Source organism: Penicillium diatomitis, assembly GCF_028827545.1.
Source record: "Penicillium diatomitis strain IBT 30728 chromosome Unknown utg000011l_segment0_segment0, whole genome shotgun sequence".
Classification (NCBI taxonomy): Eukaryota; Fungi; Ascomycota; class Eurotiomycetes; order Eurotiales; family Aspergillaceae; genus Penicillium; species Penicillium diatomitis.
In genome coordinates this window covers 959,547-985,027 of record NW_026623183.1, presented here as the reverse complement: position 1 = coordinate 985,027, position 25,481 = coordinate 959,547, and the positions used below count along the sequence as shown (strand labels likewise).

General features: G+C 51.1%; 8 protein-coding genes across 8 annotated transcripts; 4 read left to right on the top strand and 4 right to left on the bottom strand.

Annotated features, from left to right (window-relative positions):
- Positions 1-2,063: 2,063 nt before the first annotated feature.
- Positions 2,064-3,143, bottom strand: N7539_008003 (alpha/beta fold hydrolase; the record flags this gene model as incomplete). Its single annotated transcript, XM_056937604.1, has 3 exons — positions 2,064-2,237; positions 2,312-2,662; positions 2,781-3,143. 3 exons carry the CDS (start codon positions 3,141-3,143, stop codon positions 2,064-2,066), a joined length of 888 nt encoding a protein of 295 aa, XP_056787469.1.
- Positions 3,144-4,836: 1,693 nt separating this feature from the next.
- On the top strand, positions 4,837-7,039 carry N7539_008002 (putative copper amine oxidase; the record flags this gene model as incomplete). The annotated part of the gene is made up of 3 exons (XM_056937603.1): positions 4,837-5,165; positions 5,257-5,833; positions 5,933-7,039. 3 exons carry the CDS (start codon positions 4,837-4,839, stop codon positions 7,037-7,039), a joined length of 2,013 nt encoding a protein of 670 aa, XP_056787468.1.
- A 1,349-nt stretch (positions 7,040-8,388) lies between these two features.
- N7539_008001 (LipA and NB-ARC domain protein) lies at positions 8,389-11,106 on the top strand (the record flags this gene model as incomplete). The annotated part of the gene is made up of 4 exons (XM_056937602.1): positions 8,389-8,535; positions 8,693-8,965; positions 9,178-9,489; positions 9,580-11,106. 4 exons carry the CDS (start codon positions 8,389-8,391, stop codon positions 11,104-11,106), a joined length of 2,259 nt encoding a protein of 752 aa, XP_056787467.1.
- A 453-nt stretch (positions 11,107-11,559) lies between these two features.
- N7539_008000 (uncharacterized protein) lies at positions 11,560-11,942 on the bottom strand (the record flags this gene model as incomplete). Its single annotated transcript, XM_056937601.1, has 3 exons — positions 11,560-11,590; positions 11,654-11,768; positions 11,843-11,942. 3 exons carry the CDS (start codon positions 11,940-11,942, stop codon positions 11,560-11,562), a joined length of 246 nt encoding a protein of 81 aa, XP_056787466.1.
- Positions 11,943-13,605: 1,663 nt separating this feature from the next.
- Positions 13,606-14,512, top strand: N7539_007999 (putative MFS transporter; the record flags this gene model as incomplete). Its single annotated transcript, XM_056937600.1, has 4 exons — positions 13,606-13,718; positions 13,787-14,044; positions 14,120-14,164; positions 14,218-14,512. The coding sequence occupies 4 exons, from the start codon at positions 13,606-13,608 to the stop codon at positions 14,510-14,512; spliced, it is 711 nt and encodes a 236-aa protein (XP_056787465.1).
- Positions 14,513-14,801: 289 nt separating this feature from the next.
- swo1 (putative swollenin) lies at positions 14,802-16,755 on the bottom strand (the record flags this gene model as incomplete). Its single annotated transcript, XM_056937599.1, has 7 exons — positions 14,802-15,331; positions 15,402-15,591; positions 15,677-15,892; positions 15,958-16,004; positions 16,069-16,393; positions 16,431-16,596; positions 16,673-16,755. 7 exons carry the CDS (start codon positions 16,753-16,755, stop codon positions 14,802-14,804), a joined length of 1,557 nt encoding a protein of 518 aa, XP_056787464.1.
- A 3,266-nt stretch (positions 16,756-20,021) lies between these two features.
- On the top strand, positions 20,022-23,924 carry N7539_007997 (uncharacterized protein; the record flags this gene model as incomplete). Its single annotated transcript, XM_056937598.1, has 5 exons — positions 20,022-20,296; positions 20,387-20,933; positions 20,996-21,059; positions 22,052-23,039; positions 23,090-23,924. The coding sequence occupies 5 exons, from the start codon at positions 20,022-20,024 to the stop codon at positions 23,922-23,924; spliced, it is 2,709 nt and encodes a 902-aa protein (XP_056787463.1).
- Positions 23,925-24,389: 465 nt separating this feature from the next.
- Positions 24,390-25,382, bottom strand: aspf2 (major allergen Asp F2; the record flags this gene model as incomplete). The annotated part of the gene is made up of 3 exons (XM_056937597.1): positions 24,390-24,431; positions 24,495-24,928; positions 24,995-25,382. 3 exons carry the CDS (start codon positions 25,380-25,382, stop codon positions 24,390-24,392), a joined length of 864 nt encoding a protein of 287 aa, XP_056787462.1.
- Positions 25,383-25,481: the final 99 nt, after the last annotated feature.

Below are 25,481 nucleotides of genomic sequence, written 5' to 3'. Positions count from 1 at the left end.
GTACGTAGTAGGTACTGCTACATGGCGACGCTGACTGCAACTGACCGGACAGTCACCAGGAAGATCTATCTACACCAGTCATTGGCAAAACATAGGCCAGCGAAGATAGAGAGCCTCTGAACGAATGGATGCCGGAAGTCATCAGTTCTGTGGCCACGCATCGTGGAAGACGGATATCAAAGATCTCTGGACCTCCCATCCGTGTTGTATACACGTTGGCCACATTCCCAATAAAAGTGAGTGCGCGTTTCGTACGGACTCACTTCGTTATTGACTGTACCTGCCACAACAATCGAATGTCGCGCTCAAGGTTTCCCCAAATGGTCCCGGGCAGAGTGTGGAAAATTTTCCCTCTAGCAATCAGCCAAGATATGTGACCGGAATCCATGCATCTTCCTGCTGTCGGGACTGGGAGCTGAAGGTCGGTGCGCAAAGGTTGGAATGGATCCGGAACATCACCGATTCACCATCTTCATTGGATCAACAGTATCATCGAGGGGACATTGAGATGGCACACGTACGTCACCATAGGAAAAGGGAAGTAGGCCCGGGTGGACATTGGAAGACGCTCGGATTAGGTTGCAGGTGCGACGGAGATAAGATCGAGTCTAAGGGGACGGGATAAGGTGCTCGGAAGGAAGAGGTAGGTACTTTACCTGATGTAGTGCTGTCAAGTGACCCTAAGCTAGTACAACTTGAAGTCAAGGTGTGCACAACTGCCCATGACTGCTCGATGCATCCTCACAGTGAGGCTTTCTAGTGACAAGAGACCACTGACAATTGAGGCTCATCGGCGGCCAGAAACGCAACTCTTACCTTGACCACCTTCTCTCGTCGAGTACAAGAGATTGAAGCAAAGAGTTCGTCCATCAGAGAGACCACTCCGACCTCGGTACCTGGCAATTAGTATCTGCTAGTACTTGTACGGCGTGACTCTCGCTGCTAAATAGGCCAAGCCAAGCACGGTTCCGAACGAATCTTGCTCAATACACAGAAGAAGCTTTCTTCGGGTCCTCATCTCAGCTACTACTGAGGAGGGATGACTTTCCTGTTTGGTTCGACAATCGTCCAGGTCAGCCATCTTTCCTTCCCGGAACAAGCGCTTGCAGGGAGTGGCCCGTTTAGCAAAGACTCCATGTCTCTCAGTTGCCTCGATTGGGTTTCTACCGCGCCTTTCTTAGATATGCCTCGGCAGAAGAACCCCAAGTCGCAGTTGAGCACACGACTTTTCTCCGCTGCTTCAAGAGCCACGCGCATCAGTACCGGAATATCAATCACTTCGAGGTCGCGACCAGACTTTTCGACCAACTATGAATTAGCACAAGTGGGTAGTTTTGGTGTCGGAAACTTGAATTCTCAGGTAAGAAGGAGGATATCTCCGAATCCACCTAACGTGCACGCCTACCTCAATTCCCAAGTTTGACAACCGATCAAGTGGTCAACAACCAAATGCGGCTATTCCCACAATATCATCAGCATATTGACAGACATCTCGAGCCCCCTATCAGAGTGGAGGAGTACGGGCACTTGCCCGGCCAGAGGCAGGTGCACGGACTTGAGGCCAGAGAGACCCAGTGAGAACAGCGGCGGATAGAACAGAGGTGCAGAAATCGCGGCAAGTGACGCCGAAAGGGAAGGAAAACGATGCCACACTTCGCTGAGGCCCAGCCGCAAAAACACTATCTTCCATGTCCATACCATCAAATCCCAGTACTACCAGGGAGGAGGTATTCAGCTGACGCAACTATAGCAAGCGGTGTCTCAACAAGTAGTAGGCTTCAAGTCTCATCAAGTAGATAGGACCATTTTCAGCTAAGTTCGCAAATTGATGCGTGCAAACTCAAATCGACTTTCCTTCTACCCGCGGCCTTCCATTCAAGTCACGACACATACACTTCACCCGTGGTCTGCCATGTTCCCCGCCAATTATAGTGTCATCATCGACCGCGCTGCATCTGATTGAGGGACTAACATCTATTTCGTATCGTAGCTTGTACCACATATTCTCGTTCAGTTTGCGTAGATAACCTGAAAGAGCGCCTCGAAGCAACGGCCCCGCTGCTTCATTGATGAGTCTTCACAAATTGCAACAATGCCGCATTCACCTCGCGCGGACGAGAGGCACTCAGGAAGTGCGCGCCACCTTCAATCGGCACCAGATCTGCAGACGGAGACGAAGTGAACAACTGAATCTCCTCTTCGGCATTCGCGAGCGAGTACACGGCATCTCGGGTACCCTATATTTTGGGTGTTAGTCGACTCGAACAGGTAAAGAAAGAAGACTACGCCGATGCGGACACAGGAAACGTACGTGTAGCCACAAAACCGGACAACGCACGTCCGGCAGGCGAAGATGCAATCCTCCTCGCTCGGCCAGGTTGATGGCAGCCATGCGGATTCGTTGGCGGCCTGCCTCTCCTTGATAATTTGCCTTGATCGTTTTCGTCCAGAATTCTTGAACCTCGGGGGAAACCTCGTTCAGACCGATGCCAATGGTAGCGTTGCAATACGCATCGTCTGGTTCAAAGTTCGACGTGGGCTCGGAGTTGGCCCACTGTTTCACAAAGCTTGCAACGATGGACGGGCCATCCCAGCAATTCAGCTTTCGCGAGCGCTCGGATTCGCTATCCATAGACGTGCCCATAGGGATGATGCCTTGAATCTAGAAGGGGAAAGAACAACGGAGGATATTAGCGATCATTCACAGTCGTCAGATCAAATCAAGGATGAAGTTTGTTTATTCATAGGGGTTTGCCTCTCGTCTCTCGTGTCCAACCCACCTTTTCCGGTCGCAGTAGAGCCATCTGCACAGTAACCCAACCACCCTGACTTGTACCAAGGATAAAAGCACGATCGACGTTCAACGCATCCAGAACCTGCAAATTCATCTCTGCGGTGTCCCAGTAGGTCCAATGCTGACGCTCGGTACGAGTTTGCCCGTGGCCCAAAAGCTCGATCGCAATGAGATTCACAGCTCCTGCAAGTTCCTCATCGTCGAACTGATCGCGGTAGAGCTCAGATGAGGTAGTAAAAGCATTGATCAACACCACCGTGGGCTTGCTGGGGTCATATTCCCGAGGCATCTGGTAAGCCGCATCGATACCCCCGAGATGGGGGACGCGGACGGTCTTTGTGTTGGTCATTGTTGAGGCGCGCGGTCTGTCTTTGTCTCAGCGTCGAGTTCTCGATCTTGTGGGGGGTAAGTTGATCGAGGAAATTACTCACATCGCCAAGTCCAGCGTGAACGACAATCTCAGGAATCAGGAGTCAAAGCGGGGTCGCTGGGGACCTCGGCCCCAAACGAGGGTGGTCAAAGTGTTCCATTCATATCGTTACCTAGTTCCAAAGCCTGCAAGGTGCAAACACTGTGCAGCCGAAAAGAGTTGAGAAAGTTATCTGCAGTCCATTTAAGGAGGTTCGTACTGACTGCGGCATCTGTCTTGCTTGACAGTCGCTTTCCGCTTTCCGCTTTCCGCCGCCGAGGGATACCTATTGTAGAGGGGAATGCTCAAGGCAGTCTGATCTCACCAGACAAGTCGAGTCATAGAGGAACTAAACCACAACCACCAGCACCCACGTCCAGAGATCTCCCAGCCCGGCCGTACAACACCTATCCGTAGGATGTCAAGAGGCACAAGTGAAGATCAAGGAGTGTGTCATTGCAATGCAAAAGAATTTGACTGTCAAGACTGTACTGAACCCTCAATTCCCTTCTCCGATGGGTCTCCCGGATCCCATGAAGTTGTTCAATCCCTTGGTTCCTTGGTTGTCAAGTTGATTGACCCCCTCTCGTCATGTCCAAATAGTCTCTCCCGACTATAAGGCCACCATCAGGCAAACGCACCTCTGCACGCACCTCTGCACGCTATCTGTTCTACATACACGCGAACGGATTCCCTACTACACTAGGCAGGTACAAGCACCAAACAGGTACCTAATTACAGATTACAGATAAGAGTAAGGTAGGTGCCATGTGCTGGACCAAACGTCCTCCTCCTTCCCCGCACCTCGGCAGGACTCGTAGGGGATTCCGCAGTTCCACTACGTAGCGGAACCATTCCGGTTAACTTCCTGTGCATCAGTACTAACATGTCTGTCACTTCAATCTACGTGCTAGGTACCTTAAGTACCAGGAGTAGTAGTACAAGATTCGAACCAGGCGTGATGCCGGCTAAGGTGCGTTTGCGCAATGAATGTGTGCGTTAAGCCCTCGAGAAAGTAGTGAATTGCTCATTAGTCCATCCACGTGATCAAGGTTTTGCGCAGCCGAGCGAACTTGGCGCGGCAGCATCACTCCGAGTCATCTTGTCCGCGGAAGAAAGCCGGTGTACATGGCTACATGCAACCTTCCCAGCGCTATCTCTGCTCGGAACATTCCGAAACCTCTCGATAAGACTATGAGGGGAGTTTGTTCGATGTGAACACTAAACTGTGGGCTGGCGCAACTTTATCTCGAAAGGGAAAATCGGTGGAGAGGGCCCGAGCGTGGATGATGATCATCAGCAACACGAGCGACCACTTGATGATCGAGATTGACAGTGTAGGCACTGGAGCCATGTCAAGTCCGGGGTCAGATTGAGATTGCGAATTCCGAATTTACCGAACCAACTACTCCAGGACTTTGTTCACGCCATAAATGCCAAGGAGGCACACTAGCATTGTACCACCTTCAAGGCGCGGGTGTTTCACAGCCTGGCGGGATGTTATAAGTCCTCTCTCGCACCGCGCTTTTTCGTGTTCTAACTATAACCCCGTTCATTCCTCCTTGAGAGATACGGAATTTTTATCACCGCTTTAACTTGTCACTCTCATTGCTTTCCACTAGGCACTCACATCATGACCCACCCACTTGCCATTCTCTCACAGAGGGAGACGAACATTGCTCGTGATGTTGTCCGAGAGTGCCACCCAGGAACAGTTATCGATTTCCGAGAAATATTCCTGAACGAGCCCCCAAAGGCTGAGCTGGTGGAATTTCTGGCCATCGAACACGCTGGACGGTTGACTCCAACAACTCCGCGCCCCCCTCGAAGAGCTCTATGTCAGTACGATGTAATTGGCGAGGACCGGATACCACAGTTCCACGAATCCATCGTCGATGTGGTGAGCCGTCGCCGTGTCAAGCACACCGTTGTTGGCAAACAACATCATGCCAGTTTGACTTTGTACGTGGCCAGTCCCGGATAAGCAAATGTGGAAGCTTTGACACAACACCGTGAGGAAATGGAGGCTGATAGTTCTCATTATTCGCTATAGGAGCGAGTTTGACGTTTTGGTCGATCGATGTATGAACTCGCCGCTATTTCAATCTGCTTTGGCAGACTTTCGTCTACCGGACGGCTTTGAAGTCGTGATTGAACCATGGCCCTATGGCGGGCTCGACGAGACCGAAGAAAACCGGCGCTACTTCCAGGGCCTTTGTTTCGCCAGAGATACTCGATCAGGCAATGCTGACACGAATTTCTACTCATACCCCTTGCCTCTGATCCCGGTCATGGATGCGCACACTCAAGAAATCATTCGCGTTGATCGACCAGCCACTGGCGGAAAGGGTGACGGGTTAACCGAGCAGACGTTCAAGACCGATATCATCGGTCATTGCAAACCATCGGAGTATGTGCCTGAGCTGCTACCAGAGGGAACAAGAAAGGATCTGAAGCCTTTGAATGTGCTGCAACCGGAAGGACCGTCATTCAAAGTGACGGACGAATCACTGGTCGAGTGGCAGCGATGGCGCTTTCGGGTGGCATTCAACCCCCGTGAAGGCGCCACAATTCATGACGTCTGGTACGACGGCCGAAGTGTGATGTATCGGTTGGCCATTAGCGAAATGGTATGTCTTTCGCCACTCCACTGTCTTTGCAAATGCATCAATCTAAAATCGTAACCTTCAATTTCACCGGAGTTATTGCTGACCCTATGTCTCCTTCAGACCGTGCCATACGCCGATCCTCGGCCACCATTTCACCGGAAGCAGGCCTTCGATTTTGGTGATGGGGGCGGAGGCAACATGGCAAACAACTTGTCGCTCGGTTGCGACTGTCTCGGTGTGATCAAATACTTTGACGCGGTGATCACGAATGCGGACGGCTCTGCCCAGAAGCTACCCAATGCCATCTGCTTGCATGAACAGGACAATGGAATTGGATGGAAACACTCTAACTGGCGTACTGGCCGGGCAGTAGTCACAAGACACCGCGAACTAGTCATCCAGTTCATCATCACTTTGGCCAACTACGAATACATCTTCGCATACAAGTTCGACCAAGCGGGCGGCATTACCGTTGAATCTCGGGCAACTGGTATTCTCAACGTCGTCAACATTGACTCTGGCAAGGCTAGCGAGTACGGGAACGTCGTCAGCGGTGGTGTCCTTGCGCAAAATCACCAGCACATTTTCTGTGTACGAATGGATCCGGCGGTCGATGGAGTGAACAATTCAGTCGTGGTTGAAGAGTCCCACCCCGTGCCTTTGAATGTGACGACCAATCCACATGGAAATCTATACCGGGTCATCAAGAAGACGGTGGATCAAGCTACATTCATGGACGCTGACCCCAAGATTAATCGAACAATCAAGATGATCAACCCCCACAAACTCAACCCGATCAGTGGGAATCCGGTCGGTTACAAGTTCATCCCCATGGCGACCCAGTTACTGTTGGCCGACTCGAGATCTGTGCAGGCTCGCCGGGCCCAGTTTGCTCAGCACCATGTGTGGGTGACCAAGCATCGCGATGATGAACTATACGCCGGTGGACGCTATACTTTGCAAAGCCAGAAAGAGGTCGACGGAGTGGCTGATGCGGTGCTTCGTGGAGATTCCGTGTCAGACACGGACGTGGTTGTCTGGTGTACCTTTGGCATCACTCACAACCCGCGAGTGGAAGACTGGCCGGTGATGCCCGTCGAGATCATGCAGCTGACGATCCGTCCAGCCGACTTTTTTGTGGCAAATCCAGCAATTGACGTGCCGTCAAGTCGGAACGTCTCCTCTCAGCTAGTTGACTCGAAATGTTGTCGAGAAGCCCGTATCTAGGCAACTTCACTGCGTGTGTAGTCGATCACATCCGATTATCACGTGGTGCCCGTCGACTTCTGTTGACTTTAGAAAATACTATTTGTTGTTGTGGCATGCTCAGATGGTGAATGTACCCAATATCGAGAAGAGCTTCAATCACGTGGCGTCTAGCTGACAGTTCCTGCAAATCCCTGGCGGATCCGTTCGTAGCTAATTAGAAGCTAATCACGCAGTGAGTTAGGTCCTTAGATCAAGGGTTCACTAGTCCTTCCTGAATAAGACCCGGTAGACGTTGAAATCCATGTAGTTACTTTGTCCGGCAGGCGGGACGCGATGAAACGGGACTCACCGACGGTGCTGAACCGGCTAAGGGATCCATCAGCAGCGAACTGCTGCTGACAGTCTGAGATGGCCAAAGTTAACTCATAACAATATATCGCTAGCTGCGAATTCTGGATCATTTATAGCATGCTAAATGTCTGATGAAAGCCCGTAACTTATCACGTGATCCGAAGATTGGGTCTGTGGTCTGTGCGCTTGCAGACTCGGCTGTGGAGTTTGCTGATAACTTACTACCTCCGTAAATGTGGAAATTCCGAAATTGAAAACGCCTCGGGTAGAGGCAACGCGGTCGCTAGTTGATCGACAAGAAACTTGCTTGCATTATTCCTCGGTGAATACGAGAGCCGTCAGCCCCGGAAACTAGATTGTCGGCAGGGTCCGGGCAGTGGCGCAGTGCTCCAAAAATGGTACCCAGAGCCCCCGCCTTGATTGAATAAGTAGTCGGGATTGAGGTAATGAGTCCCGTCGGAAAAACAGGACGCATGAGGCGTCGCCAATATATGGGAAAGAGATCCAGGGGAATATGGGAGAATATGGCGGTTATTCTCAAACATGCTCGTTGCACCACCAGCAACGGCGTGCTTTTTGGGAGTAACAGATAAGTGATTCTCTGTCTCGACGTGGGGAGAAGCCAGTATGTACATGGCTATACCCGTCACCTCACCCACACGACGGCTGCATGTCTGACCTCAGGCCGCTTGGCAGATTCCCGAGAGCGCCCGCCATCCTAGAGAACCCATAGTGTTGCAAGTTGCAGAATCATCAGACTGAAGTCGGAGAGAGAATGCTTACTCAAAGCCGACGAGGACCAGACACTTGGCGGGTTCATTCAAACCTGTCCACGCAGCCACACCTGTATGTTGTGGCCAGCGTTGTTCAGTCTTCGCGCCCTATCGCGACCGGCTGCTTCCAAGCAAACTTAAATGAAGCTGGCGCAGATTGTGATGGTCATTGGCTCCAGCCGAAGGCATCCTGACTAGCTGGGCAAAAGCAATATTTCCGGCCGCCGTCTGACTGCATGTCACATGGAATACTACGCTCGTATCGGGCGAAAGCAAGCGAGAGAGGGCGAGTGGCTTTTGACTCTAGCTGCTGGGAGTCTCGATCTGCCCTCTATGTCTTCTCTCGTAGCCCAACTCCAAGTTGTGCAAAGCCTCGATCGGCCAAAGATGGTATGTTGGAAACCATACCTCTAGGGATGTCAAATATTTACCCATCAACACAGGAGTGTGGAGAGTGGGAGCTACCTTTTTTGCACGAGGTATACACACCTCAAGATGCTCACAAGATAGAGTCAGCAAACATCCGGTCGCATCTCTATTCACGCAGCATGTCATAGCTAACGCGATTCGCGACAGCTTTGTGTTCGTTCACGGCTTGAATCCACGCGGACGCAATGATCACCCCTTTCAAACCTGGACGCACGCGAACGGGAAGTTCTGGCCAAAGGACTTCCTCGCCGAGGACATCCCATATGCGCGCATCTTCGTGTACGGTTACAATTCGAGCGTCACCAATCCCCAGAGCATGTCGACAGCCAGCATCAAGGACCATGCGAACACCTTGCTCAATCTACTGGACATGGAGCGAAGCTCTCAGATGGTACTCGATCATTTTTTTTTAACTTTCGTCCACGTCAATAAGCAGAAAGATGCTAACAGCCCGAAACAAAAGCAATCGATGCCACCCAAGATAATATTCATCGGTCACAGCCTAGGTGGTTTGGTGATCAAACAGGTACAGGGATCTGACAAGTATTGAGTGGACAGCAGTACGGAACGCTGACAATCTTTCTGCATTCGTGCTGAGAATAGGCATTGCTGAACGCAAAGGAAGATCCAAAATATGGCGCGATTCGAGTGTCCACATCTGGTCTGGTATTCTTCGGCACTCCCCATCGGGGCGCAAAGGCCGTCGAACTGGGGAAGATTGCTGCTCGTGTAGCTCGTTTCGTGTCTACCGGCCACGCAAGCAACGACTTACTGAATTGTTTGGAACATAACTCCTTGTTCACAAGGCAAATGAGTGATCGCTTTCGGCATCAATTGGAAGACTATCGAGTCGTCAGTTTCATCGAGGGGAAGGAAGTCCTCTTAGGGGGCGTGGGCCCGACTTCTGTCAGTCATGTAAGCACCACACTTTTGCGTCCCAGCAGGATGGGACAGCTCTTGGTCCTGCTCTTTATTGTGTATTGCTTCTGACTGGCCTAATAATAGCTGGTTGTCGACGAGGAATCGGCCGTCCTGGGTCTATCGGGCCTCCGCGAGACTCAGCTCAAGCTAGACGCCGATCATTCTCAAATGTGTAAAGTAGGATCTCGAGGTCCAATGTATAGGCTTATCGCGGGCAACATCAAGCAGCTTGTTGACCAGGCTCTGCTTCACGAGCACGGCTTTATCCCCCAGCCTTCACCCGTCCCACAAACAGGTAATGGCGGCCCTCCGCCTCTTCCGCCACGAATGCACTTCAACAGCAGCGCTCCATATTCTCCTCCACCGGGACGAACTATTGAGTCTGCGCCCAAGATTATTGGCGAGCTCTATACCCCCCTTGACAAAGATCCTCGATCCATCAAATCTGCGCAGCTCAAGAATGCCGAGAAATGGGACGAAGCTAGAAACGTGGACTATGAGGTTTTCAATGAGCATCTGAGATCTCTTGGTGCCGATCACGCAAGCACACTGACAGTTGGATATCAGCTGGCTGAGATTGAGTTCCAAGCAAACTACTTCCAGAAAGCAACTGAGTGGTGTCAGTGGGTGATGGATAACGCCCGTCGTGTTTTTGGAAATCAGCACGCACTTCCAATACGGGCCGAGAGTCTCATGAGTGAGATTGTATGCCAGAGTGGGAAATACCAAGAAGCCGAGTCCATCGCTGCCAACGTGCTAGCCCGTCAACAGATGAGCATAGGGGAAGACCATTTGGACACATTGCAGACAAGGCGGCGTTTGGCCATGGCGTACAGTTCTCTAGGTCACCAGGACAGGGCCGTTCAAGCTTCTAGGAAGGTGACAGAGTCTCTGAGACGCTTGCTGGGTGATAATCACATCCTGGTCTACTGGGCTGTACTCGATACCCTCGAGTACGCGACTTATATTCAGGGAGCTGAAGATGTTTCTACGCGACTCTTGTATTCCTCCGAATTGAAGGAGTCCTTCCAGCTGCTTGCCGGAATATACGACGAGCTCCGTACTCGACTGGGTGACCGGCACCCTGTCACGATTCGAGCTTTGTCATTGCACGCGCGCGCTCTCGGGCGGTCAAAGCAGACACTGGAAGCCTCCGAAGTCTATCGCCGAGGACTCGCAATTTGTGAAGACACCCTAGGACCAGATCACCCGTTGACGATGAGCATTGTGGGCAGTATCGGTGTAATGTATGCGCTACAAGCCCAAAGGCCCTCATATCTGACCACTTCCACACCGTCAGAGGCTATTCCATGGATGGTGCGGTATCTTGGCTGGGTAGAGCAGCGACGCGGCCTCGAAGATCCCGAGACGCGAGGCTCACTCGAAATCCTGGGGAATCTGCACATGGCCGCTAATGACTATGCCACCGCCCAGGCCTACTTTGAACGTGCTTCGGCAGCATGCCGGGGATCGCCGGACGTGGTTATGCAGCAGAGAATCTCGAATAATCTCTCATTGTGTCAGTCATTCAACAGTATCAACAGCCTGATGCCCAGCGCTAGTTACGGTTCCGGACTTGGAGACTTTTTTTCCCAGCTCAAGAAGCATTGATATTTTAGAGTTAATGGCATCTTCTGTTCGACTGATCAGGATCATGTAGTTGAGTTTATCAGGCGAATGGCCTGTTCGAGGATTCGCACAGAGGCGTTTCGGTAACCAAATGTCACGAGGTTCCCAACTATGCTGTAGATGAGGGCCGGAAGCTTGAGTTTGGTACTAGTATACTTTCAAACATTTGCTCTTCACCCCCTCCCTTCTTTTTGTGAATGTAGCAGGGATGCTCGTGTCAGCGACACATTCTCAACAGTAATTCGATCTATTACTAGATGGGCCTCCGGAAAAACTTAAACATTCATGTCATTCGTGGTTCATAAGTATTACATGAGCGTATTGCGATTCCATCTCGAGACATCCACCAATGCGGCAGGCATCTCGTGGTCATCGTACTATTCAATGAAAATGGCGCGGATGGTCACCACGTGCAGTCACAGTGTGCCGGACGCCTTAGTTAGAGATCTTGGAGGGAACATTCTTCCTATAGGGCGCGTATATCAGTCAGTCTAATTCCCACACCGATTGATCGAGGCAATGCGCTTACCCAGTGGCGCCCTCGAACTGCTCACGAGCAGTATCGGTGATCTTCTCGTTGGTGGAGCGCATCTTGGCGGGATCGACGTGACCGCCTCCGTACTTGCGCTCGGCGCTGTCCAGGGCTAAATGTAAATGGAGTATGTCAGCATCCAAGGACTGGCAGAGTAAAAAGGTTCTTCCGCACGGTGGGACCAACCCTTGTCAACGTAGTCCTCGTTCTGGGCGTTGGAGTTCTGCTGACCACCAGAGTGGCTGCTGCCACCGAGCTTCGAGGCGAGTCCAGAAAGCTTATCCATGATGACTGAGAAGATGTTGATATGTGGGAACGGTAGAGGGAAAAAGGTGGTTCTTGAGGTGATTGTGAAAAGGAGAAAAAAGCAGCGATGGTCGGTAAGGCTGAAGCGCTGCTACTTATATGGAAGGACACAAAGCCATGCCACCCGACTGGCAGCACTGGCATCAATGCTGACTGTTAACCTGGCAATGGCTGTGCGTCATGGCCGTGACTGAGCTCCCCCTCTTGTCCACCGCTGGCACTGTGTGATCCGTGGACGACAGACTTGAACTGCAAGTGCGATAATACATCTAGAAACCTATCAATGATCCGGGATCTTCTAGCCCGATAGATCGACAGTCAGCCCCATGGGTGAGTGCCCAGTCATGTCTACCCTGACGGGATGCAGCAAGCATCCTGTGGGACATCACGACCGCCGCCACTTGGGCCATCTGAGGTCATTGCTTGCCGATCGAGGCCCCCTTGGGACATTGTCAGTCGTGTGGTGGAGTGGAGCGGCGTGTATTTCGATCTGGAGCTGGAGGGTGTGGCTGGTTCACTGGCTCGACCCGCCAAGCTCAATAGCGGGTTGTAGGGGTGATGCTGATTTTGTTGTGGTGAAACACCGCTTTGAGTGCTACGAACTAGTAGTAGATAGTACCTACTACCTACTAGGTACTAAGTAGGCACTCCTATATATTTCGAAGCCAAGTGTGACCCGTCGAGCGGGCTTGCTACGAGCTCGTCTGCGTATTCTTGGAGATTGTTCTTGCATTGAGAGACTTTGCATCCAATGTATGTCCACTTGCTCCATCAACAATCCCTCATTACTTGGATCAGCCAGACTATATACCGAGTCAATTGATGCGATGGATACATCATGATTTTCGTATATTCGTATTGCAATCGAGGTGGAGAGGAGTGAACAGCGGGGCGGGGTTGCAGGAGAAGACGCGGATGGAGTGTGTCATGATGTCATCGCTGTGGAGGTTTGTAACACCAACGGGCCAGGCCTCGAATGCCTCATACGCCAGGCAGGAAACAAGAGCTTCTGGATTTCCATCGGACAAACCATTGTTCCGTCATCCTCAACTCCTCCACGGCTACGTCAGTGTGAGCATTAAACACTAAACCCGAAACACCGCTCATGCTGCTATAGCAAGGCTGTAGTAGTATGACTTCAGCAGTGCCAAGAGACGCGAGTGAGAATCTGCAGCGCGGGCAGGTCTTCTGAAAAGTTGATTCTCCATTCGAGTAACATGATGACATCGAAATGAAGCATTGACGTTCAAGAACCGTTTTTCTTTTCTTTTTTTGGTGGTCAAGATTCAGGAACAATCGAGTGAACCAATAATCAATGGCACACGAGCGTATGCTAGGGGCTGCAAGCTCGAGACCTCCCTGAAAAAGGACTACGATGGTCACACCTGACTCGTGAACGCGACTCAAAGTACATAATAGGACTCTCCAAATAAACAGTCCAGCCCCTTAACAGGAGGATCCAAGCAGACGGGCAGCCCTGCCGCGGTGTGGGCGGCAAGCTCGGCCCAAAGCCGCCCGAGTCAAGGGGCCGATGATACCTGAGAGCTTCCGGGTACATGACTCGGTGCAAATGTCCAGTATGTCTCATGTGGACCATCTCTCACAGACAGACCCGCTTGGGGTCATTTGAGAAAGACCTGGGAATGAACGGCACAGACTTGAACCTGGCTACCGGCGTTCTCTTTGGGGGTTCTTTGCTGCTCATGCAATTGCCGTCGAACCCACTGATTGCGCGTGTTCGCGTGGGATTGGCAATGTGAGACTGTTGGGCCTCTGCAAGTACCATGATTTATATAACACCCGAACTAATTCACTTCGGTCCAGGGGACAGTCTCTGCGTGTCAGGCAGCCGCAATATCATTTGCAAGCTGGCGATGCCACCTCAAGCAGCATCAGCGAAGGCTTGGCCATGGTTTTGACCGATAAGCGCATCTATATCTTCATCTTGCTCCAGCACGCGTCACTTTTCTTGCAGATGGAACCTCCAGTACCGTTTCTCGACTATTGTCAAATCTTGGGCTATGATAAGATCGAGACACTTTTGATTCCCGGGCCAGTATGGATCGTCACGTTCTTCGTCACGTTGGTTGTCACCGACACGTTTAAAGACTAATGACCGAAGTTCGCAAAACATCGGACTGATGCTGACGGGATTAGCGCCGCGGGCGGTGTCCTCTTTACGGACACAACCAACCAATACCAGTGCCAAACTCCTATCCTCAGATTTTCAGAATATGAGAGACTAACGATCATAGTAGTATGCCAATTGGCGCCGTATCCGTCGATCAAATCATCATCGTCTGGGTGGTCAATTCTTTCCCTCGGCCGCTGGTCAAGCTTTCTCCGGCAATCGCCCTTGAGAACATGATCGGCAATACTGCCTCCATCTGTGGTAGTTACATGTGGTCCTCGACGTCGGGACCAGGCTATATCCCAGGCGGAGATGGTGGCGCGCGAATCGCTGTCTCCGTTGCGGTCATTGCCTTGGCGATTCGACTGATTCATATCAGGCTGAAAAAACGCCTCGAGGCCGCCGAGTCTAGTGAATGACAGAATTTTCGCGAACGAGAATTCGGAAATGCGGGCGATTGCATTTCGATATATTTTGTGATTGGGCGCTTCTACCCTCCGCTATACCTCCTACCTAGGATGATAGACTGAGGCATGATTCTACGTACATGCGAAGCATCACCATACCGTTCATTTCATTCGGGCTAGTTCATACGCGAAGCTGAAAAGAAACTCAACGTAGTTCGCGGCTCCAGCTTCTTGCATCTGTTGCTCCACAGACAAATTGGTGTTTCCTCATTCAACATCACCGGACCACGATCATTTCACTTCAAGTGAACTGCACTCCCATGTCAATGTAGTAGAACCCCTCCACAGACCCCGCAGGTGCTGTGTAGGAGGTGATAGCAGCCTCATTCACAATCTGTTGGCCGTCCGGGGATGTCACTCTGACCCCAACCGGCAAAGAGAAAGGTCCTTCACCCTGTGGGACAACCCAAGCGCCATATCGCTCCTGTGGCCGACTGCTCGTATAGTTAGGATCCCGTTTAAGTGCAACCCAGGAGTTCGAGCCCGCGCCCTTGACTTCCACGCTCGTAACAGATCCAACACCATTGGTGTTCACGATGCTGAGGGCAAAGTAATACTCTGCACCTCCGTCCCGCAGCCAAATGTAAGCGTTACCTGGCTTGGGACACGGAACACGGCGGTAACGGATGGGGATGACTCCTTCTGTCAGACTCCCGTTTCCTTGCAGACGACCCATTGCAATATCAGACAAGTCCATGTGGTGGCTGCCCTCGGGAAGAGGACAACCGTACTTGAAGTCAATTTCGCCGCAGTGATCAGCTCCCGAGCCGCCTATTTGCTGTCGTCAGTGCTTTCCGCTTCGTTTCCACCAGACATGGTAAGTGGGTTGATATTCACTCACAACACCACTTGGAATTCGCACTACAGGGACAGCTGTCCACAATCTCGAGGTAAATTGGATCGGTGTACCCTGAGTCGCCGACTTGATATTCAGTGCCATCGGCTCTCGTGCGAATGAGTTCGAAACATTCTCCGCACGAGAGGTAATTGTCGGGATCGCCAGGCTGGGCAGCGCTCAAAGAGGGCCAGAACTGGGCGGCAATTGGCGGTTAGCAAACATTTTCGATTGCCAGATTACAGGTTGTTTGTCGACATCAGTCAGTTTCCATTTCGTACCTGCGTGTAATAGTCACCGTTGGGCGCGGCAAAGTTACCTCGCAAGGTGACATCTGAGGGATCCTTGCAGAGGAGCGGATAAGCGGTACAAAATGCATCGCAGGTTGAGCCCAGCATGGGATCAGTCCAGCTCGCAGTTTTGCTACCCTTGGTGCAAAGACCATACAGGCCAAATCCACAGGCACCGCCGCTGGTCAGGCCGAAATGGGTTGACCGCTGTTGGCTAAATCAGTCTTCGCAAGACAAGAATGATGCAGAGCAGATCCCCATGCTGCACTCACGCTGTAATGCCATTCTTCGTTCGTTCCAACATTCAGTTGTTCTCCCCCTGTTGAATGTCACCATTAGCTTTTGACCCGGAGTGAAACGCCCTGCAGCAGTGAATGCCATACACATAGTGCCCGACTTGCACATAGACGACGGGGGAGTTCCGCAATCCCCTGAGCAACTGCTGGTGCACGACTCGGATCTGTTGTTCGACAAGCAGTACTCTGGGCAGCAAACATTGTCGACTAGTTCCCATGCCCCACATGAACTTGGGTCTGCTGCAGGATAAGCTGGCTGCGTGGCAGTGGCCGCAGGAAGTGTTGTACTAGTTGTGTATTCTGATGTCCCGGGGCTCCCACCCTGAGTGGTAGTGGTGATGCTTGAACCACTGCCACTGGAGGTGGTTATTTTGGCTGTTGTAGATCCAGAACTGGACCCGGATCCAGACCCCTATAGAAAACTTTGTGAGATAAGTTGCCATACTGACTCCAGTTCTTTTCATAATCTGCTGAGTGTAAAAAGCTTGCAGAATCCGGGAAAGGCCTACCTGGGTGCCCGGAATGCATTGAGAGTAATACGGGTTAAGGGCAGAGCAGGTTGAACCACTGACACAGCAAGTTGGTCCATTGAAGTTGCTTCCGCCACACTGGGCCCTGTATATGAAGACGAGTACGAGTCAACAGGTTGCATTGCTAAGACCTCAGTGCCAAGACGATCTGGGGTCTTTACCATGCAGCGGCACAGGCAGATTGTGCTCCTACCTGGCCACCAAGGCCGAGTGCGGCGAGAGCGAGCAGGGCAATCTGCACCATCGTGTTGTTGCACGAGCACGTCAATGTATGGAGTTCTTGATGTTCTTATGTCAGCCTTCTACCAAGTAACAAGTATTGCGATACCTCTCATCTTCGGACGCGACTCTTATATTCGTCACAGCATCGGACCATCGCCGTGCCTGAAGGGGCATAGTCTTGATCCCCGTCACTTTGCAGGATTCAAAAGCTGATACTTTCTCCAGTCATTCTTCTTGAAGCTTGTGGGTCCTCAGGCCATGTAACAAATGATGGATGAAATGCTTAATCCACAAAGATATCTTGACTCAGGCTTGAACGCCCGGAGTTGAAAGCGTACAGTGCCGTAGCTTGCCCCATACCCGATGTATTGGGCACGCTTCTAAGTCCGTGGAAAGTGCAGATATGCCAGCACCAGGTCTTCTTGTTTCTTTTCTTTTCTTTTTTCTGAAGAATCTCACCCGCACCATAATCCTCCCGCCCTGATCATTCAGTTACGTACGCCGCGGGATCAATGTGGTTTTTAAACCCTAGCTCCTGAGAATCGGTTATGGGACTGCACTTAGAGTATGAGAAGGTCCACAGAGGTTGATGGTATCATACCACAAAGTCAATGAAATTGACGTGAAGGTACTGAAAAGGGCTCTAGTCATGGGCCTGACGGGATCTGCAGTGTGTCCGATGCGTTTTCTACGTATACGCACATAGCTGAGGGCCACACACCAAGCACAATATGCAGTTGCTGGTTTCAAGTGTCTATCTGAGCTTCGGAACTCGGATTTCGTGAGCCGTTTCGGGACATCTACCCCAGATACCCCGCAGTGATCAACGGTTAAAGTCGCTGCAGAAAAGTCTCGTTGCAGTTTAGCGCGTAGATACGTGCAGGGCCATGAAGGCATAACAACTATCTTCCAAGTACCAAAGAGTGGATTCACGGAATAGTGTAGATTCCAACTCAATTTGAGCGTGATATCCGCTGATCGGCGCAACTGGATTTGCAAGTAGCCAACTACGGTGCCTCAGCCATATATATGCCTTTGGAGTAGCAGACGTTGTTAACATAACACGGTTGTGATTTCAATGTCTCAAAGTTGAAAGCGGACTTGCATTCCGCATGGGCTGTATGCTCAGTACTGGGCATCTTCACAAGGAGCCAGACACATGTACAGAATCAGCCTGGACGTGTGTCCAGTGAGGGTGTTTTTGATTCATTTCTCAACGCGTGAGAATAATCCAACGTGAACTGGTCCGAGGGGCTGCGTTGAAGAGTGAAAGCCCAATGCGTCAGAATGCTGAGATTTTTGGCAGTGTTGATTCAATGTAGTACGCCCAAATGATCCTCACAAAATGCTCGTTCGAGAGAGGATCCCTAACGTCCATGTGGTGCATCCGCAGGCTACTCAATTCCGTTTGTGCCTGATTGCGAGTCCATTCTCGGGAATAGCGCCATAAGACAGACTTTGTCCATCGATGCACCGTCATTCTGACAGAAATAGCTCTATTCCCAGATGCTCAAACTTGCACTTCACTTGTCCCTTGACCCCTAGGTCATTTCCTTTCCGCATCGGACTGGTGCAATGAGCATACGTTTGCCAAATCAAGCACGGTTGGACCTCCGGGGTCACTAACTGTGCAAGGAGTGTGGGCAAAGCACCATACAGCCAAAGCTTGCCACAGAGCATGTCCTGTTAAAGACATGATGGAGAGCTTTCATATGGCACTAGAAGCAAGCTCATTTGCTTCTCATGGTCAAGACCCGGCCGAAACTTTATTCCCAGAAGACATGTGCGGGAATCCTCGACCCATGAGGGTCATGATGCTGCAGCGGCGGTCAAACACGATCCAAGAGATCCGTGTCATCAGACTTCCACGTTCTCCCGGCTATATCGTGTCCATTCAAATCATCACGGTGCAACTCGGTCCCTTTTGTCAATGCGGCCCAAGTCTCACCTACTGAGCACTTGACGGCTACTTGTCCCTGCAGTCAGACTCATGCCAATTGCCCTTCCCCGCGTGGATACAATTGAGGAGACCGAGAGGAATAGTCGTCCGCGTTGGGGACGTGGGGATATCGAGGAAAGTTAGTAATGAAACCTCAGACGGCCGCAGGATCGATGCAGGATCAGGCCGGCACTCCACCGGTCCACTCTTGCCTTTTGGGGGAATATGGATGGCGCCTTGACGGCTAAAGGGGTCCTCCGCTCTCTGGGCAAAAGCTTGCAAGAGTGCAGTATTCCCATCGTCAGCTTGGCCAAAGCTTCGCTCGTAGACTGGTTGAAACCCAATGGAGGAGTAAGATGCACGGTACCTCCCTAAGTAGTCTGAAAATAGTGGATGGAAATGAAGGCTGTTTAGTCTGGTTTCAGATGGGCTCCACCCTTGAAATCGAAAGCGTGACCTCCGGGAACGTGGTCACGGGCTGACGATCTCAAGTGGACGTGGCACACTTCTGCTCTTTAGTGTATCTGCCGAATTGTTCCCCCACATTGTGACACTGGCGAGGGCTGCATCCACCATGCAGGTTCAAAGTGAGAATTCCGGAGCATTTCGCTACATCGACGTGGTTGACATTTCGTGGGTGATATGGATAAACAGCGGGGTGAATAATCCACATCTGTTGAGCCTTGCCACTGACCCTACGAATCAGGTCAAATCCCTGCATTTGCGGGGGCGACGTGGAAGAGCTATCTTGAATCATCGCCGACTGGTTGCTAGAGTTTGTTGAAGAGTATGAGGGGTCATCTGGCTCATCATCCCAGCATGTCCTGCGGGCGTGTCTGAGCGTCACGGCATTTCCCTTTCCGTGACGGAATCCCAGACTGGGGATTCTTCAGCGGGTCCGCTTTTAGGCTATGCTCCCGAGCCCTGAGCAACGGGCTGGACTCTCATGGTGTGGTTGGGGCTGGCCCTGCTCGGTCCTGACAATCTGCAGCGGCGCGACCGAGTGAGCTCCAATCAGCGCAATATGTGGCAGGGCTCTGTTAGGAATCCAGCCTCGTTTCACTGTGCGGCTTAGCGTGCCCCTGTCCTCAGGTTTCAATACTACAGCCGGTAATGAAAGCCTAAGATGGAATAATGCAAATCGACAAAGAGCCGACACTTGGAGGCATCACTGCCGTCCGTCAACCATAACACCGGGAGGGACTCAGAAGTGGGAAAGGGTGAATCTCCGGTCGTTGGACACGGACGACTATAAAGAGGACGACGAGACCCTTTCTATACATTGCCAAGAACTCCATCTCTGATCATCACGAGTCCTCTTTTGAGCCAGAACACCCCAGATTTCCAAAATGGTCTCCTTCTCATCCGTGGCGATCGCCCTTACAACTGTGGTGGGTGCCTTGGCGCTTCCCAGCGATCAGTCTGTCAATCATCTGGTTGAGCGCCAGACTATCACCTCTTCTCAGACGGGCACCAACAACGGCTACTACTATTCATTCTGGACCAACGGCGCAGGCTCTGTGAGCTACAGTAACGGCGCCGCCGGCCAGTTCAGCGTCAACTGGGCCAACCAGAACGGTGGCGACTTCACTTGCGGAAAGGGATGGAACCCTGGAAAGGCCCAGTAAGTGCAGATAAATTTCAATACAGCCATGCACATCCCTTCCATGGGATGAACATTAGAATAATTAACTGATCTGTACTCATTGAACAGGGACATCTCCTTCTCCGGCACCTTCACTCCCAACGGCAATGCCTATCTTTCCATCTATGGTTGGACCACTGGCCCCTTGGTTGAGTACTACATCCTCGAAAGCTACGGAAGCTACAACCCCGGCAATGGAATGACCCATGTCGGCACTCTGACCAGTGATGGCTCGGACTACGATATCTACAAACACCAGCAGGTCAATCAACCATCTATTGTTGGTACATCTACCTTTGAACAGTACTGGTCGATCCGAAAGAACAAGCGTTCCAGTGGTACCGTCACTACCTCCAACCACTTCAACGCCTGGGCTTCCCACGGCATGAACCTCGGTTCGCACAACTACCAAATTTTGTCCGTCGAAGGCTACGAGAGCTCCGGTTCAGCCTCGATGACTGTCTCCGCTGGTTCTTCATCGGGCAGCTCCGGCGGCTCGGGTTCAGGCAATGGTTCGGGCAGCGGTTCCCAGACCACCACCGCCAGCTCAAGCACTGGCACCGGCACCGGCACCGGCACCGGCTCTGGTAACGGCTCTGGTGGCTCTTCTGGCAACGTAAGTTCAATGCATCAAAGCCTTCATATTATCGGGATGCTGACATATTTTCCCGATTACAGTGCGCCGCCCAATGGGGCCAGTGCGGCGGCCAGGGTTGGAACGGCCCGACCTGCTGCTCCTCTGGTACTTGCAAGGTCTCCAACGCCTGGTACTCTCAGTGCCTTTAAACTCGAGGAATGATATGTTGCTGGAGAAGAAGATTACACGAGTGAATCAGCCCTTGCTGTTGCCGCTCCATCATGTCAAGTATATCAGAGCTACCAATACTCACAAATCCATTGACCGTAACAATATGCTTTCCCGCATGTACATCTGAGTTAATTTACCAGGCTTGCAACCTTACGGGCACCAACCTTCGTTCGTTGCGACTGAAAGTTGTGATGGGTACCTTATCAATCTTCATCGTCAGCACTCGAGCTTTGCTTGGCGATCAATGCGTATTGCCAAGAAATTTCACTGCAGGAATCGTCAGCATGGACGTCACGTTACCCCTCTTACTCCGATTGTTTTAAGGCGACCAGCGTCTTCCAAATATCATTCTCATCCTCAAGTTCCTTAGAATAACTCCATGTGAACCGCATGCTCATCATGCATCTGGGAACTGTTTTGCTTGGTGTTTGCTATATGGGAGTATTGGCCTACGCCCAATCCACAAAAGGTCTCTACAATCTTGTGAAAAGACGACTTTCTAATCACGCGAATCACTTTGATTTCACCATCGACAAGTCCTGCTGTGTTGGAATTAATGGCTACGACCAATTCATGGTGTCAAATGGCCCCAATAACACCATCTCTATCAAGGGCACCTCCATATCGGCCTTGTCGTCAGGGCAAGTTTCTATCCACACTCATCGCAGGCTCCCACATCCCACCTAATGAGTGTCTAGACTCCGGCGATACCTGACTGATATCGCTCATGTCGACATATACTGGTTTATTGGTAGCCGCTTGGAACAAGCCCCAGCAATACTTCCATCCCTAAACCAACCTATTCAGAGTTCCAGCACGGTGCGCTGGCGTTATCATTTTAATGCTGGTATTTCCAAGCCTCGAACACCCACTTCCTTTGTCCTGATCTACTCTCGTGATCACATGCTGACTTGTGACTTTGGAAGTCACATTTTCCTATACTACAGCATTTTGGTCATGGAAGGACTGGGAGACTCAACTTGACTGGATGGCGCTTCACGGCGTAAACCTCCCACTCGCCTGGGTCGGCCAGGAAAAGATCCTTGTGGAGGTTTTCCAGGAGCTTGGTCTCACTGATGCAGAGATAGCCTCATATCTCAGTGGACCTGCATTTCAAGCCTGGAATCGACTTGGAAATATTCAAGGATCATGGGGAGGGGATCTTCCGCGAACCTGGATCGATCAGCAATTTGCACTGCAGATGAAGATTCTTCCTCGCATGGTGGAACTCGGCATGACTCCTGTTCTGCCAGCATTTACTGGATTTGTGCCCATGAACACTACTCGAGTATTGCCAGATGCGCAGATTGTGAGAGGATCGCAATGGGCAGGCTTCCCGCCACAGTATTCAAATGATTCATATTTGGAGCCTTTTGATGCCAACTTTGCGAAGATCCAGTCCAGCTTCATAAGCAAGCAGCGAGCCGCTTATGGCAACATTAGCAACATCTACACATTGGATCAATACAATGAGAATTCGCCTTACTCGGGGGACCTGGACTATCTTCGAAATGTCACGTACTATACGTGGCAAAGCCTCAAACAGGCCGATCCTGGTGCAGTGTGGATGATGCAAGGCTGGCTTTTCTATGCACAGGCTGCATTCTGGACTGAAGAAAGTATCCAGGCATTCCTGTCTGGCATCGAGAAGAACGATGATATGCTGATTCTGGATCTCTTCTCGGAATCTGCACCCCAGTGGCGCCGGACAAATTTTTACTATGGAAAACCCTGGATTTGGTGCCAAGTCCACGACTACGGTGGAAACATGGGACTCTACGGACAGCTGAGAAATGTCACTGTCAACGCGACCGAGGCTCGAGCCGAGTCGCCGTCCTTAGTCGGGTACGGGCTGACTATGGAAGGCCAAGAAGGCAACGAGATTATGTACACCATCTTGCTGGATCAAGCATGGTCGGAGGTGCCACTTGACACGAAAAATATTTCCATAACTGGGTCAGAAGCCGATACTCCGGCTGCGGTACTCTTCCTGTTGTGTTGTATGAAGCCTGGGATTTGCTTCGCACAAGCGTCTACGATAACACCAATACTTCTGTCACCTCTGTGATCAAATCGGCTTTTGAGATTCGGCCCGGTCTCAACAATGTTCGCATTGGCTTTCAAGCTTCTGTCCCGACTTACAACACATCGCAAGTTGTGCAATCCTGGGAGAAGCTATATCGAGCTGCAAAAGAGGAACCTCGATTGTGGGCCAGCCCTCCATATCAGCATGATATGGTGGACTTGACACGACAAGTCATAGTCAACGCCTTCATTCCGATCTACCATAGTTTGATCTCCACTTGGAACACGTCCAGCGCTGTTGCCGATTCCCATGCATTGACACGAGAGAGTGACAAACTTCTCCAGCTTCTCACTGACCTCGACGCGGTTTTACTTACAAATCACAACTTCCGGTTATCCACGTGGACTGAGTCTGCCCGTTCCTGGGCTCATGGCGATAAGGAATTTGAGGCGTTCCTGGAGTACAATGCCCGGAACCAGATTACGCTCTGGGGCCCAGACGGGGAGATAGCCGATTACGCTTCCAAGCAATGGGGTGGTCTTGTTTCGACTTACTATATACCCCGATGGCGGATTTTTTGCAAATATTTGCAATCTGTATCGCCTGCGTCGTATAACTCTACGGAAGTGGAGAGACAGCTCATTAAGTTTGAAAAAAAATGGCAAACTGAGACTTGGAATGACACAACGGAAAGCCGAGGGAAGACGAAGAGCTTGCAAGCAGTTATTGGTGATGTTCAGGCACGGTGGCCAACTTTTTTTGGTCGTTGTTGAGCCCAAATTAGTTTGGAATTTTCATCGATGATCAGTCGGTGTGAGCACCCGGCCATTATGCGACGTAGAAGATCTCAATTAGTGTCAGGGGTCCAGAGTATTCAAAGACATTGGTACATGGGTTGGACGCTCAGGATCGTAATGCCAAAAATTTCGAAGGCAATAAGTCTTGATAGAAAATCTCTATTTGGAATAGCCTGTGAGTCCTCTGAAAATACCACAAACAATGGCCGGACTGGTGTAGAACAGGAAATGGTCAGGAAACAATGACTTTCGGTCAGACGTATCTTGGCAATTCTTAAATGATAAATTAGGTGCTTCTCGTCGCCGTCGGATGGACACTTTCTTCTACTTCGCCCAAACACATACAGAAAATGGTTATGCGTAACTTGGAAAGTCCAGACGTCTTTGGTGCTTCGTAAGGCTTGATGGGACTCCCCCGTCATCGCATCGAAACTTACAGCTTCAGTTGCAATGAAGCTCACCTCCAGCGTGGGTATGACAATTCTGGGTTGATCAGCAACTTAATTTTAAAACAATCAAACAGACTTCAATATATAGCTCACTCACAGTCGACGCGCTACTTGTAGTGGAAGAGACACTGGTGGTGCTTGTCACAGTCGCGCCCGTGTTAGACTCATATCTTCCAATATCACTGTCCCCCGAGCACCCAATTCCAGGCACTGAGATATCATGGGCATAGACTTCCAGTGCGAAATATTGAAGAGTCTCCGAATCATGAGTAGATAGCATCGGAAGCTGACGAGCCAGATTGAGAACCTCCCCGTAATCGTCTGCATGATGGTTGACCCATTCTTGTCCGATGGAAGGTAGATGATACAAGCGATGCAGAAGATCAGAGGCCCAGAAGGTATTCGTTTCAGACTCAGAGACGGTGTAGCCCATTGCGCACATTGTTGCAAGAGAGCGGCGGGTTTGATAGCTGAGATCGCAGATGACAGTCTGCTCCGTGCCATTCTCTCCCCGCCAGTGTCCAGCCCAGCCTGCCCATGAGATTTTCTCAGTCAGAATTTCATATGCTTCCTTCTGGGGTAATTACGAATACTCACCGTCAATGTCACAATTTCCATCTGGATTATCACAGCGGAACAGAATGCCATTCTTGTCTCCACTCACAACGACTTCGTAAGCGCCGATGGCCTCCATTGAGGGACTATCTCCAAAGTACTTTCGATAAATTTCACTTTCATTGCTCCAGCGGAGGATGTGGTCCCGAGCGTGAGCGGCCAAAATGACAGCCTCTGCAAGGCCCAACTCAATCTGCCGACGCTGCGTTACGTTGCAGCTGGAGTGAATAGGAAACTCGTTCAGTCCACCTGCATTCCACGGGGTAGCCGGTGTGTGAACGAAGGGCTGTGCTTGGCTTTGAGAGTCCATAGCAGGGAGTGCTGCTACAACCGTAGCAACAGTGAGTGCCATGCAGAAAATTTGCGCCATTATGAAAATTTCAGGCAAACGACGATGGATGGACTGGATGGCACACAAGACCGAGGAGGGTCAAGTTGACTCTTATAGTCCGCGTCTTACAGTCGGTGT